This window comes from Citrus clementina, unplaced genomic scaffold, assembly GCF_000493195.1.
Source record: "Citrus clementina cultivar Clemenules unplaced genomic scaffold, Citrus_clementina_v1.0 scaffold_7, whole genome shotgun sequence".
Lineage (NCBI taxonomy): Eukaryota > Viridiplantae > Streptophyta > Magnoliopsida > Sapindales > Rutaceae > Citrus > Citrus x clementina.
The window spans coordinates 2,921,997-2,936,766 of NW_006262075.1; the positions used below are offsets into that span (position 1 = coordinate 2,921,997).

Below are 14,770 nucleotides of genomic sequence, written 5' to 3' on the forward strand. Positions count from 1 at the left end.
ATTGCACAACCAACATGAAACATATCACTTAAAATATGCAACAACAAACATAAAATATGAGTCCCTCCATAACAGTGAACATGAAACATAAAACATGAAACATAGAACATCAAACATGAAATATAGAACGTAAACATGAAACGGGTGCAAAAAAAAAAATTTTGGGGTATTTGAAAAATCAGTACATGAAACATAAAACATAAAATATGAAACTTAAAATGTTAAACATGAGATAAATTTCATAGAAAATGAATAAAATTTTTGTCTTTTTGTTAACACACATTTTATTTTATTTTTTAAAATATTTATAATAAAAAATATTTTTTTCATTTTTACTTTACTTGTCATTTTTTACTTATTATTATTATTATTTTTTAAATATTATTCGTTTTAAATATTTTTTATTTTAATTTATTTAAATAAAAAAAATATATTAATGGCAGCAACCGGCTGTAAAACCGGTTGCTGCCAGTCAAAAAAGTTGTTTGGCTGCCAGATGGCAGCCAAACAACAAAGGGGTCAATAAATTGACCCCCTCTATGATACAGGGACTTTGAGTCCCTGTATCATAGCCGTGTCCTAGTGTGAGTGTCCTTCTGGAATCTGACTTATTAGTTTTTATATCGATGGCTTTGTGAGAAGACATCGGACGGCTCCGAATGATGAAAAATATGGAGACAGTGAGCTGAACCCAAATCGACGTCATAGAATCAAAGCTCATCATTTTTAGGTCAAATCAGGCTGTATCTCATACAGGCCTTTACTATAAGAAGACACCTTTAATTTAAGGATCACATTGATTATGGTCAAATCAGAGTCTTAAATACATGGGTCTTTTTCCTTGATTAAAAATCATAAGAAAATAGGCAAGAAAAAAATATTATGCCTTTTTCAGCCCAGTTAAGCAAATTCACGTGATTACATACGTTACCCCTATCAATCAATCGATTATCATCCTTCTCAATCATTCACCCTTCATTCCTTGCGTAAACTCTGGACAGAAAAAGAACATAACTCGTCAAAATGGAGCCACCAGCAGCACAGAGCATAAGCAAGAGCTTCCAGCTTGAAGAAGATGAACGAGAAAGAGCTATCAATGAATGGTATGTTGTTAGTATTTAACTAATTATTTATTTATTTATTCATCTTTTTCTCCTTCCTATAAACTAATCTGATTTATTTCTTTGTTAATAAAATGTTTGTTTAGTATTTTATTCATGTGTTTTATTTTCTTGGGATGCAGTTGTTCTTGCTGTTATGACTGCTCAGACAGCTGCTTTGATTATTTATGCTGTTACAATCTCTGTTAGTTAATTAATATGAAAAATACGCTTTCATCTCAATGCCATTACGGGACATGGATGTAGAAACTGATTATTGTGAAACGAATTTGTTCTGAACTCTTTAACAGCCAAGTTATTTGCTTTTTTGCGCATTTTTCATAGAGTAATTAAGCAGCCATTCATATATTATTTGGTCATAATTCAGGTATGGCATATCTCCTACAATTCAACAACATTGTTGAGGATTAACAATAGAATCATGAAGGTTCCTGCATCAAACAAATGGTAAAGTTAATTGGTGCGAGTTGTATTAATTTGTATGTGAAGGGCTGGAATTTTTTTACCTTCACATATATTTGTTACTTGCGGAGAACTTGTCATGATTATTGGCCTCGATTTCGGAGGGGAGAGTACTAAAGGCATTCCAATGCCCAAGATCAAGATTAAACAAAGAAGAAAAATAAAGAAAATGAGTTCTCTCTCTCTAAGTATGAACATTAATTTTTGGAGGTCAAAGAGCACTTTTTTCTTAGAGATAAATCTTTATTTATAGGTGATGAGTGATGTGGATTTAGTGTTTTGTTTTGAACCCTCAATCTAACGACATGTGTCACCCATCATTTATATACACGTGGAAGTGAATTTTATTTAGGGAATTATTCCGCCCCTGTGTGTTTTCTTACTCATTTGACGTTTGGATGTGATTTCCCTAAACTAATGGATTGCGAAACTAACCCCCTCTTTTACCATTTTTATAAGCTTTGGGAGAATTTTTTTTCTTAGGTGTTATTCTTCTAGAATAGTTTGAGTGTTATTCAACCCAAAATAATTTGGGTGCTATTTATCTTGGAAAATCTTCTGTTATTTGATAGGATTGACAAGTGGCATGATTAGGTCCTTTTTTAGAATATGATACCAACAGTATGGAACCTCAAGAAAAGAATTTGCTTTGTCTCTGACGACAAATTGACCCAATAATATTGATTAGATATGTTTTATATATGGATTTGCCGGCTAGCAACTAGGGATGGCAATTTGCGGGCTTGGGCCGGGCTTTTTAAAGCCCAGGCCCAAGCCCGCATCATTCAAAAGAAGCTTAGGCCCTTCAAAAGCCCGCCCAACTTAGACGGGCCGAACTCGGGCCGGGCCTAGACGGGCCTAGGCCGGGCTCGGGCCGGGCTTGGGCTTTTTAAATTAATTATAAAATATTTTTTAAATTAAGAAAAAATATTTAAATTAAAGATAATAATATAATACATAGATAGAATAATGGTAAAATACATGAAATATTAGTAATACAACCTAATAAAATAACAAATACTAATATAAAAAATTAAACTAATTTAATATTTTGAATTTTTTCTTTTTTATTTAAATTAAATTTATTTTTTATTCATAAATTTAAAAAGCCCGGGCTTTTTTGCTAAGCCCTTGTCCAGGCCCAACATATGCGGGCTTTGTAATTTTTAGGCCCATATCCATGCCCATCCGTGCGGGCCGGGCCAAGCCCGGGCTTTTTTGCCACCCCTACTAGCAACTGCAAGTATCTTTCCTGACTCCTTCAATCTCATGCATAATTGCAATAGCACTTAGCAGCATTTGTAGCTTCTATAAGTAGCTTTAATTTAACTCAATGGGCACTCGTGGACAGTATTCAAAAAACATTTAACTTAGACAGAGATTTATATTAATGTTTTTGGTTATAGTTAATCAGGAAGCAATAATCTCAAGATTTATATAAACAGAGACTATTAGAAAAAGTTTAATTTCGAATGTCTACGCGTTTCATATGCAAATTTTGGCTTCTGATGTCATTTTCCATCCAGCTTCACAGTCTTTCGTTTTATGAAGAATATTTTCGATGCATCGCAGGCAAATTTCTTTGACACAACAATTTTCTTCCTTCTGTAAAGTTTTATTCACGTCACCGACTCAGTCAAATTTTTCTTGTACAAAGCGTTATCTTTGGTGAAATTTGCGTACTTGAGTTGAGTGCGGTATCAAGTTTGTTCAGCTGCAACTGGATACACATTTCTTGTTTAATAACGAACCTCTTAACCAGTTGCACAAGTTTGATCACTGAACCAAGCAGTGCTTATACACGCAGCAATCCAACTTGAGGATGCGACAACTTAAGTGACAGATTGGAATGTGCATGCCAGCGAATTGTAATCACAGAACATATCGACACATTTACATTAATGCACGTAAATAATACATGTTCAGATGCAAGTAAAAATCCTCTTTTGAGTTGACTGTTGAGCCAAAGTCATTATTGGTCTATAATAATTAATGACGCTAGTAAGTCAACGCTGTTATAAAAATATATATAAAAGAAGAAAGTGAAAACTGAACTGAATTAATTTGCTGTGTTGATTGCCTCTTTAATCGTCAATATATCCATCACTTTTCTTGCAGGGCACTGGCTTATTGTATCGAAGTCTTCGAAGGATCAATTTCACAAGGCACTTTCGGCATATAAAGAAATCATCGCTGCCTAGAACTTACCTCAATCTTTGAACTATCTGACAAGAAATGGGCGAGGGAAACTTCTCTCAAGTGCAGTTTTTCTAAGATTTAAGTCAAACTTGAGAGTATAATTACATTGTCCATTGTTGTTAATTTCTCAAGAGGAATACATCATCAAGCCACTCACAGCTATTTTAATTTTTCATCAAGTGGGGTTAGCTGAATTCTTTCCCCAATCCCCCACCCCCCCCCCCCCAAAAAAAAAAATGGAATTGTACCGAACTCACTGAGAGTGACATCTTTAGTGGCTCTATCACTCTCCAATTTTAGAAAAAAGAAAAAAAAAAGAAATTAATCAAAGTTAGTAGGTAGACTATCTTCATTTCAGTCTATAAATTGCCTTAAAACACAAGTGAAGTGGTGAGCAAGCTAACCTATTTGTTTTAAAGATATGGAGCAGCAGCGGCAGAGCTCTAGCAGACTTTCCTTTCTTCACTTGTCCTGTGTCATGTTCCTGAGTACTCTAGTGTCCTGTCAACTTGATTATAAATATTATGACGACACTTGCCCCAGCTTGACAAGAATAGTTCGATATGGGGTTTGGTCCGCCATATCAAATGAAACAAGGATGGCAGCCTCTCTCTTGCGGCTTCACTTCCATGATTGTTTTGTCAAAGTAATTTTGGTTACCCTTTTCAAGTTTAGCCATTTCAGTTATAAGATCTTTTATGTTAATTTTGTTATGATTATGTTCAAGCTAACTTAGGGGAAAACATTAAGAAAGTAGACAATAAGAGATGCATGGTTATGTATTCTCATGAACTTCAGAGACAAGAAAGTTAAAGCTACTTATAAACTCCTGTGCTACTTTATCAATCTTATAATAATGTTGACAACCCATCATTGTAGACTTTTCTGGTCTGCGGAAGCTTACTGCAGAAACCATTCTTTTTCACTTCTTGATGCAGGGATGCGACGGTTCTGTACTGCTTGATGATACCAGCACAACTAAAGGGGAGAAAAATGCGTTTCCTAACCGAAACTCAGCCAGAGGTTTTGAGGTCATTGACGCTATTAAGGCTAATTTGGAGAAAGCTTGTCCAGCCACTGTTTCTTGTACTGATATATTAACTCTTGTGGCAAGAGAGGCTGTATTTCTAGTACGAAAATCCTCCCCCGTAACTACTCTTTCACATTGTTTTGGCATTATTGTTCCTGAATTATAATTATCATTTTCTTAATATATTTTCTCAGGGTGGTGGTCCGTTTTGGGCTGTACCCTTAGGTCGCCGAGATGGCTTAACAGCAAGTGAGAGCGAAGCTAACAATCTGCCATCTCCTTTCGAACCTTTACAGAACATCACCGCAAAGTTCACTGCGAGGGGTCTTGATCTGAAGGATGTTGTTGTGCTCTCAGGTTTGCCTTCCCATATCACAGTCACTTCTCCAAATCATGACATTCCATATCTGAAATATAAGGAGCAGTAACCTTTTCCTTTATAACACAGTCGTGTGAAATGAACGACAGGTGGGCACACAATTGGCTTTGCTCAATGCTTGTCATTCAAGAATAGGCTATTCGACTTCAGTGGCTCTGGAAAGCCTGATCCAACACTTGATGCTTCACTACTACAAAGTCTGCAAAGCACGTGTCCCAGTCAAGCTGATTCTGATACAAAACTGGTTGCTCTGGATTCTGTCACTACAAACAAGTTCGACAATATTTACTTCCAAAATCTGGTGAACAAATCTGGGTTACTCCAGTCAGATCAAGCTCTCATGGGAGACAACAGAACTGCTGCAATGGTTCAATATTACAGCAAGTACCCTTACTTTTTCTCCAAAGATTTTGGTGCATCAATGGTGAAGATGGCCAACATAGGTGTATTAACTGGGCAAGATGGGGAGATAAGGAAGAATTGTCGCGTCGTGAACTAGAAAGCCAAGTTTGTAAAATAAGTCAGGCTTATAATCAAGTGTTATTGTAAAATTGAAATTGGATGTCTGCAACATGAAGCTTATGTTTTCCTCGAGGGTTTCAAGGTGCCCTAAAGTCACAGTGTAAAGTCCTACTGTGAATTCTACATAAAATGTCAAAATAATTGACTAACGGCACCAGAATTGGAAAGATGTTGTCTCAACCACGATGAATTCATTGGCAGATTTTTTATCATATACACCAAACATGATAGCACAAACCAAGTGGAAAAAAAGCAACTTGTCCATTTCTGATGATTATGATCAAATGGAGCCTAGCCAGACTTAGAAATTAATTCGGATGTAATATACAATTTTTTTAGTTCTTTTTTGGTCTTCTTTAGGTTTTTGCTGGTAACTAATTTCTCGCGAGAACCCCAATTCATATAAAGCTTCAAATAAATATCGTCCTGTATGCTCCTATCGTTTGCCGAATCAACCTGATGAAACTAGATTGGGACCTTATTAAATTCATCTGAAATCATCCGAACAATCTTGTTATACTTCGTACGATGAAGTCCTTGATCTGATGAAAAATTGATGTTCTTCTTTTCTTTACCAAGGAGTTTCCATTGTTATTATTGCTCTTTGATCTTCTCATCTGTTGGGATTTCCCCCTACTCCTACTGGATTCAGCATTAATAAGTTTGGCTCGGGCCTTCGGAAATGCAAATCCTCTGTTTTCTTGCCCTTCGGCTTTGATTTTTGAATCTAGTTCCTCTGCCATCTCCCTTGCTTCTTGTCCGGCAATCTTTTCGTCTTTCACTGACATTCTTGATCTTCTTCTCAATCTGGTCTCCTGCAATCTTGATAAAGCAAAGTCTCGGCTTGCCTCAACTCCTTCCCTCTGTTCCATTGACACAGAAACGCGCCACTCTGCTAGTGATGCTTCTTCTTCAGCCCTTCTTTTTAGCGCGTGATATTCCTCCTGTGTCATTTGGACCGTAATAGCACCGTCCGTTTCTGAAATTCCAATACATCGAAGTGCTTCCGCAGCGGACGCCCTACAAGCCTCTGACTCTATCCTCGTAGCTCGAAGTGCAAGCTGTGATGTTCGAAGCTTCTGTCTCTTAAGCCTTAGTACTTGTTTCAAGTTTGATCTTGCTCTCCGTTCTTCATCCGTGGCCAGCTTTAGGGCTTCCAACTCTTGCCTTGTTTCAGCCAACGCCTGGCTTAGCTCTTTGATCATCATTGTGGCGTTGACTTCTTCTTCCTTTTTGGACATGATGGACTTGGTAGTTGAATCAAGTTCGGCTTGAAGCTCTGAGACAATCATATTTGACATTGAACAACGATTTTTAGCGCTCGCTAGGGTTGCTTTTAGCCTTTCAAGCTCGTCAATTAGAGGCTTGGAGTCAAGCCACGACTGCATAGCATTATCTTTGGCTCTCTTGAGTTCCGCCTTTGTCTTGGCCTCCAAATCCGATGTTTTGCTGCCGGGATTTTCTTTTCTTTCTTCATCTTCTGTTTCCATTTGCTCGTTGCATGGAACAGAAACTTGGAAATTAAGTTCAAGGAAGCTTATCTCTGTTCAGTCTAACATAAATACAGAGCAGCTTCTGCTCTGTCTTTCCATGAGCGCTTATGTTGTTTCTTATAAGTTTCTGTCTGATTTGTCGTTGGATATTCAAATCAATTATTAAGATAAAATGAATGAGTTGTGTTTATGTTTTATTGAAAAATTGAATTGACATTCCAAAGCAAGCTTTGCCATCACCGACTTGCACGCATAGAAATTGTCCTTTCTTTTGGTTTTGCATGCATGATTGTGTGGCCGGGGGAAGAGAAGATTCTAGTGCAAAATTCAATTGGTTAGGTTACATGCTACGTCAGCACAAAAGTTGTACTAGCAAACTCAAATATATGTAGTTCGGTTAATACAATTTTTAGTTATGGGGAACTATTGTTGGGTTGACTTTATCATGTAAAATAGCCCTAATTACTCACGTAAACAAATGCTTGTGAACGCATTTTGATGGAGATTGGCATCCAAAACCCAACATCTGTTGTTCAATTGATCCAGTTTTATCAATTTCTAAGGCCCACGCACTCAGGCAACAACACTTGATCGGACTTTTTCAAATTTTAAGTAAAACTTGAACTCAAATTAAATAGGTCACCTAGTTTTTTGAAGGAAAAAAAAATCAGATACAAATCATTCTCCAAGTTTCTCCTTCACATGTTTGGTTTCAAATTACGCCGGAGCTTACGTTCTTCTGATAGTAGTTTGACAAAATGGGGAAGAACTCCCTCACTTATCTCAAATCTGACCGGTTCCAAGTTCACTCTCGAGTCTTGACCCTGGCTCCTTTAACAACCTCGTTCCAATCTCGACAACCCTTTGCTTTCTTATTGTTGTTGAATATATCAATAGATGCAGCCAGCGTCACCACTCAACATGTCATTCTGTAAACATATATGCAGAGTGTTTAGGCTTAATTTCTAAAAGCACAACAGTTAGATGTTGATGCAGCGGAAGTTTAATGTTCAAAATATTCCGTTGATTCTAGAGAATACCGGAACAAAAGAACAACTAAATTCACGTTGATTCAAAAGAATACCGTGAATTTAGGGGTTAAGACTCGTTGATTCCGTAGAATACCAAGAATTAACTGTTCAAATACTCACAAAGAGATTTGAAAATTGAAATATTATTAAACTCAAAATTCTCTCCTTCAAAGGTTACAAGAGGGAGCTATTTATAGTAGTAGTAATTATCCTAATTCATGAAGGAAAAAGAAAATCCTAAATTGAAAGGGAAACAAAATTCTAAATTAGAAAGGAATTTAAAAGTCTTAAACTTTAGTTAATAAGGAAACTAATCCTAGTATAATATGGATTCCTACTCTTCATCATTCCCCCCAGGGTGGAGAGAATTCGCCCGCGAATTCGGATTGTCAGCAACATCTTCATCATGATCACCTCTGTAAGGAATAAGATGCTTAACATTAAATACATCTGCAGTGCGGATATGACTAGGAAGCTTTAATCTGTAGGCATTAGGATTTATCTTCTCTATAATCTCCAAAGGGCCGATTTTCCTGGCAGAAAGTTTGTTGTACTCACCAACTGAGAATCTATCTTTAGTTAGGATAACCCAAACAAAATCTCCCACTTGAAATTCCAAAGCTCGACGTTTTTTGTCTGCCATAATTTTATAACCTTTGGTCGTCTGCTTCAAAGACTCTTGCGTAGTTTCATGAATCTTCTGAAGCTGCTTAATAAAGTCTTCTGCTTTACCGCTTTTGCGAACTAAATTTGGAACTGGAGCCAAGTCAATGGGAGCTCGTGGATTATATCCGTAATTTACCTGAAAAGGGCTTAAACCAGTACTACGCTTAACTGCACGGTTATAAGTAAACTCGACTTGATATAACTTTTGATCCCATATCTTCAAGCTATCGCCAACTAGACTACGTAGATGGTTTCCTAAAGAGCGGTTGACAACTTCAGTTTGACCATCTGTTTGTGGGTGGTAAGCACTACTAAAATTCAGGCGAGTGTTAGTCAATTTCCATAATGTCTTCCAAAAATGGCTAAGAAATCGTGTATCCCGGTCAGATACTATAGAACTTGGTAAACCATGCAATCTATAGACTTCCTTGAAGAATAGGCGAGCAACAGTCAAAGCGTCTGTAGTCTTCTTGCAAGCAATGAAGTGAGCCATTTTCGAGAATCGATCAATAATAACAAATATTGAATCTATACCCCTCTGAGTGCGGGGTAATCCTAAAACAAAATCCATGCTAATGTCAGCCCAAGGTTGTGTTGGAATCGGTAGAGGCATATATAACCCAGCATTAGTTGCTGCGCCCTTGGAAACTTGACAAATGCGACAAGTCTCGACATAGTGATAGATTTCACGCCTCATAGTAGGCCAAAAATAAGTGTTGGCTATTAGAGCCAGAGTTTTGTCACGACCCATGTGCCCTTCATTATGTAACTCTGCAATGATTTTCAATCTCAAACTTGAGTCAGGAACACACAACTGATTATTCTTGAAAAGGAATTTGTCATGTAAATGATAATCTGAGCGAAACCCTGCAACAACGTCTTCTAGTATAGGAGCAAAGTAAGGATCAGAAGCATATAACTCTCGAAATGTGTCAAATCCGAGAACTTGATTATGCATCTGTGTCAATAAAGAAGTTCGTCGACTAAGTGCATCTGCTACCCGGTTGGATTCACCAGAGGTATGCTTCACCACAAAAGTAAATTGTTGAAGGAATGCTGTCCACGTGGCATGTTTGTGAGAGAGTTTGTCTTGACTATTGAGGTATTTTAACGCGGCATAGTCAGTGTATAAAACAAAGTCTTTATGAATTAGATAATGTCACCAATGTTTTAACGCTTGGACTACTGCGTAAAATTCCACGTCGTAAGTGCTATAGTGTGCCTTTGCTCCATTCAACTTTTCACTAAAATAAGCTATAGGCTTACCTTGTTGGCTAAGAACAGCTCTAATGCCGACCTTAGAAGCATCACAATGTACCTCAAAAGTGAGCGAAAAATCTGGTAGAGCAAGTACTGGGGTAGTAATCAACTTTTCTTTGATAATCTCGAATGCCTTAGTAGCTGCCTTTGTCCAAGAGAATTTTCCTCCTTTCATGCAATCCGTGATTGGTGCCATAATAGTACTGAAATGAGGAATAAATCGCCTGTAAAAAGAGGCCAATCCATGGAAACTTCTGGTGGCGGATAAAGTAGTTGGCGGAGGCCAATCTCGAATAGCATCCACTTTTGATTGGTCAACAGATATACCATCTTTCGACACCACATATCCCAAAAATAATACTTTCTCTGTTAAGAAAATATACTTGTTTACTGCTGTGTATAAACTTGCTGCTCTTAAGGCTGAAAGCACTTCTCTCAAATGTTGTAGATGTAACTCGTGGCTGGTGCTATATATAAGTATATCATCGAAGTAAACAACCACAAACTTTCTAATGAAAGGGCGAAGAACTTGATTCATGACTCGCATAAAAGTACTCGGAGCATTGGATAAGCCAAACAGCATTACCAACCACTCGTATAACCCTTCGCGAATTTTAAAAGTTGTTTTCCATTCATCTCCAGGTCGTATTCGAATTTGATGGTAGCCACTTTTCAAATCAAGTTTGGTAAAAATTGTTGCTCCACTGAGTTGATCTAACAAGTCATCTAATCGAGGGATTGGAAAACGATATCGAACTGTAATTTTATTGATAGCTCGACTGTCCACGCACATCCTCCAAGAACCATATTTCTTTGGAGTCAATAAAGCAGGGACTGCACAGGGACTAAGACTTTCACGAATAAATCCCTTTTCTAGTAACTCTTCTACTTGGCGCCTTAATTCCTCATGTTCTGTAGGACTCATATGATAATGAGGTCGATTTGGTAGTGTAGAACCTGGTACCAAATCAATTTGGTGTTGTATATCCCGAAGAGGTGGTAAAGCCTGTGGTAGCTCCTTGGGGAAAAAATCTTGAAATTCCGCCAGAATAGGTGTCACAGCTTCAGGAATCTTTGAATTACCGTTACTCTCTTTTCCCAATAAAATGTAGATTCTCTTTGTCTCTGATACAACATCTATAAATTGCTTCTTGCTTAACAAATAATTACCCAAGTCTTGTTGGAGAGTAAACTCCTTGTTAGGTAGGAGAACGATCTTGGTGTTGTTAAACATAAAGCTGTAGGTGTTTCTCTTCCCATCATGCACTACGTTTCGATCATATTGCCAAGGTCTACCCAGTAATAGATGACAAGCATCCATAGCCACAACATCACACCAAATTTTGTCTTTATAAATTGAACCAATGGATAAGGAAACTAAACAACATTTCGATACTGTCACTTGATTCCCCTTCTTCAGCCATGTGAGCTTGTATGGAGTTTGATGAGGTTCTGTCTTTAAATTTAGCTTTGTTATGACTTCTTCTGAAATGACATTCTCGCAACTGCCGGAGTCTATGACCATACGACATACTTTACCCCCAATTGTGCAAGTAGTCTGAAAGATATTTTGTCGTAACCACTTGTCTTTGTCTTGACCTTTAGGAGTGAAGAATGCACGGTTCACGATCAACATTGGTCCGCTATCACCATGTTCTTCAACAGATTGAGCGCTACCACTACTATCAAAAGTTGGTTCTACATCAAACTCTTCAGTTTCTTCCTCCTGATAGTCTTCGCTTTCCTCTATGCCTACGAATAAGCCTTTACCATATTTTCCTCCCTTTTTACATTCTGTCATTCGGTGCCCATTTTCTCCGCAATTAAAACAGCGTAATCCCGAACCCGAGGATTGGGTTTTGCTGCTTTGACCGATTTCACTAGGCTTACTAGTTTTATTTGGAGGATTTGGAGGAGTGAAAGTACGAAATTGGGAAGTCGGGTTTGAATTATCACGAACAACACTTCGAGCACCCCGAAAGCTTGAGTCATTAGTACGTCGATTAAATTGCTTCTCCAACTGCAAGGCTTGTTGGTGTGCCTCTGAAACAGAGTATGGGTCAAGTAAATTTAATTGGTCTTGAAATTGAGATCGTAGGCCTCCAATATAGCGGGAAACCTGTTGCTCTTCTGTCTCTGTCAAGTCATTGCGTGCCACCAACCAATGGAATTCTGTAGTGTAATCATCCACTGATCGATTACCTTGCCTTAAATTCTGTAGCTGTTGGTATAACAGTTTGGCGTAATTATGAGGCAAGAATGCTCCACGCAAGTGCTTCTTGAACTTTTCCCAAGAATCAATCTTCTTTTTGCCTTGCCTAATCCTTGTGAGCTTAGTTTGTTGCCACCAAGCTGCTGCTCTTCCACGAAATCGAGTTGCAGCAAGCGAAACTAGTTTATTTTCAGGAACTTCTTTGTATTCGAAAACTTCCTCAATGGCGTTAATCCAATCCAATAATTCTTCAGGTCGACCACTTCCTTGAAATTCGGGAATGTCAATTCTCAACCCAGATTCCCATCTTCTGTCATCAGTAGACTCAGTTCTAGGGCGACGCCCAGAGAATGGGTTAGCAAAGCTTCCACTTGATTTGTCTTCACGTTCTGGAGTACAATGGCGTTCGTCAAGTAACTCTGCCATTCGTGCCATTTGTGCAGTTAACATATCAATTATGGCTGTCATACTAGCCAGGGATTCATCTTTCGAAACATCTTCTTGAGCATCACGAGCTTTTCTTGGAGGCATTTTTTTTTTAAATTCGGGTTTAAAAAGGTAGTGGGGCTAAACTGAAAGTAAATAAAAAATTTTAGGTCGAAACTGTAATTAAGCAAAAGTTTTAGATTTCCGATGACAGTGGTCAGAAATCGAGTAAGGATGGGTGGATCTGAAAGATTTTGGGTTGGTAAGTATGATGGTGGTGGTGGTTTGTCTGAAAAAGTTATGTTTTTTTTTTTTTAAGCTAAACGAAAAAAATCAAAAAGGGAAAAAGGAAAGGTTTTGTGGTAGATGAAGTTAGATTGGTGATACCAGGTTTTGCTCTGATACCAAACTGATGCAGCGGAAGTTTAATGTTCAAAATATTCCGTTGATTCTAGAGAATACCGGAGCAAAAGAACAACTAAATTCACGTTGATTCAAAAGAATACCGTGAATTTAGGGGTTAAGACTCGTTGATTCCGTAGAATACCAAGAATTAACTGTTCAAATACTCACAAAGAGATTTGAAAATTGAAATATTATTAAACTCAAAATTCTCTCCTTCAAAGGTTACAAGAGGGAGCTATTTATAGTAGTAGTAATTATCCTAATTCATGAAGGAAAAACAAAATCCTAAATTGAAAGGGAAATAAAATTCTAAATTAGAAAAGAATTTAAAAGTCTTAAACTTTAGTTAATAAGGAAACTAATCCTAGTATAATATGGATTCCTACTCTTCATCAGATGTCTACAACATCAGAGCTAGCATCGAAGTAAATATCGAGCATTGGATTGTCATAGACCCAATTGAACAAGCCCCATTTGGAGGCTGTGGCCGAACTGTACTTAAACTCCTGCTTGGCTGCACCTGTTCCTAGTGAAAGCACCAGCATATTTTGGCTGTCAATTGGTATCATGTCAATTAACTAACTGAGGACTGTGCTTCAGAAATCACAGCCTCCTTTGAAATGTGGCTTACAGCCATTAGTATCTGTAGAGATTTTAGAATATATATCCTTAGTCTCGAAGAATCGAGCTGGTACGTAAGTGGGAGCTGCGAAGGTACTGATGCGTGTGTCATCAGCCCGCCGTGCATTCTTCAGATCATTTTGTTTTCCCCGAGGCTTGATATTAAAAGCTGGCATGTTACGTGAACATTTCTTTCGCAGTCTTCTGGTAGCTGATTTACAGTTATTAAAATTATTGTTGTTGAGATACCTGAAGCTTGGATTCAAGAGAGACCAAAAGGATCTCTGGAACAATAATGCTTCTAATGCTGCCTCCATCAATGCTAAGAACTGTTACTTTGTTCCCATTTCTAGAAGTACTGGTACTGCCTTTGTTTCGAGACACCTACTTCTCAAACTTATAATTCCTGCAGCCTATGAAGTAAGAAGTATACATGACACCAAAGACAATATAAATTTTAAACTAGCTTGTCTCTTTCGGCTACTGATGGGAACATTCGAAACTGGCTCCCAGGACTTCATAAAACAAGAAGCACTGAGTTTTCTGGAATAATAAAAAATTGCCCGTCTCATTATAACTTAGGATGTTTTTGTTTATTTTTCAGGCCGACCAAAATTTTCACCGGATTTAAACGAAACTTAACGCTAAAAAAGAATTGTTTCCCCCGTCTGTACGAGATAACAAATCAGCACAATAACGGTTGAACATAATACTACATCTCATCTATGTATTAATAATAAAATAATATGTCATACCAGCTCCATACATTGTATGAGATGTTATCTACATGGTGAAATTAAAAAAAAAAAAAAAACTTAAATTTTGTTATGAGTGAAGTTATATGCACTCATTTTCTCTTTACACCCATGTCTAAAGTACACGTATCAAACTTTTACTCTTAGGACTCTTCATAATTCCAAACGTAACCCCATTTCCAGTTTGC

The 14,770-nt window shown here is 37.5% G+C and overlaps 2 protein-coding genes across 2 annotated transcripts; one reads left to right on the forward strand and one right to left on the reverse strand.

Moving 5' to 3' along the window:
- Window positions 1-4,203: 4,203 nt before the first annotated feature.
- Window positions 4,204-5,734, forward strand: LOC18037541 (peroxidase 10). The gene is made up of 4 exons (XM_006425774.2): window positions 4,204-4,428; window positions 4,721-4,912; window positions 5,007-5,169; window positions 5,281-5,734. The coding sequence occupies exons 1-4, from the start codon at window positions 4,204-4,206 to the stop codon at window positions 5,688-5,690; spliced, it is 990 nt and encodes a 329-aa protein (XP_006425837.2). The 3' UTR covers window positions 5,691-5,734.
- Window positions 5,735-6,210: 476 nt separating this feature from the next.
- On the reverse strand, window positions 6,211-7,203 carry LOC18036462 (WEB family protein At5g55860). The gene has a single exon (XM_006425775.1). It carries the CDS (start codon window positions 7,201-7,203, stop codon window positions 6,211-6,213), a length of 993 nt encoding a protein of 330 aa, XP_006425838.1.
- Window positions 7,204-14,770: the final 7,567 nt, after the last annotated feature.

What these genes read in the sequence shown, in the direction of transcription:
- LOC18037541 (XM_006425774.2), top strand. Translation starts at nt 4,204, where the DNA reads ATGGAGCAGCAGCGGCAGAGCTCTAGCAGACTTTCCTTTCTTCACTTG. An exon ending in CAAGAGAGGCTGTATTTCTA is followed by an intron (nt 4,913 to 5,006) that starts GTACGAAAATCC and finishes ATATTTTCTCAG; the next exon opens with GGTGGTGGTCCGTTTTGGGC. An exon ending in GGATGTTGTTGTGCTCTCAG is followed by an intron (nt 5,170 to 5,280) that starts GTTTGCCTTCCC and finishes AATGAACGACAG; the next exon opens with GTGGGCACACAATTGGCTTT.
- LOC18036462 (XM_006425775.1), bottom strand. Translation starts at nt 7,203, where the DNA reads ATGGAAACAGAAGATGAAGAAAGAAAAGAAAATCCCGGCAGCAAAACA.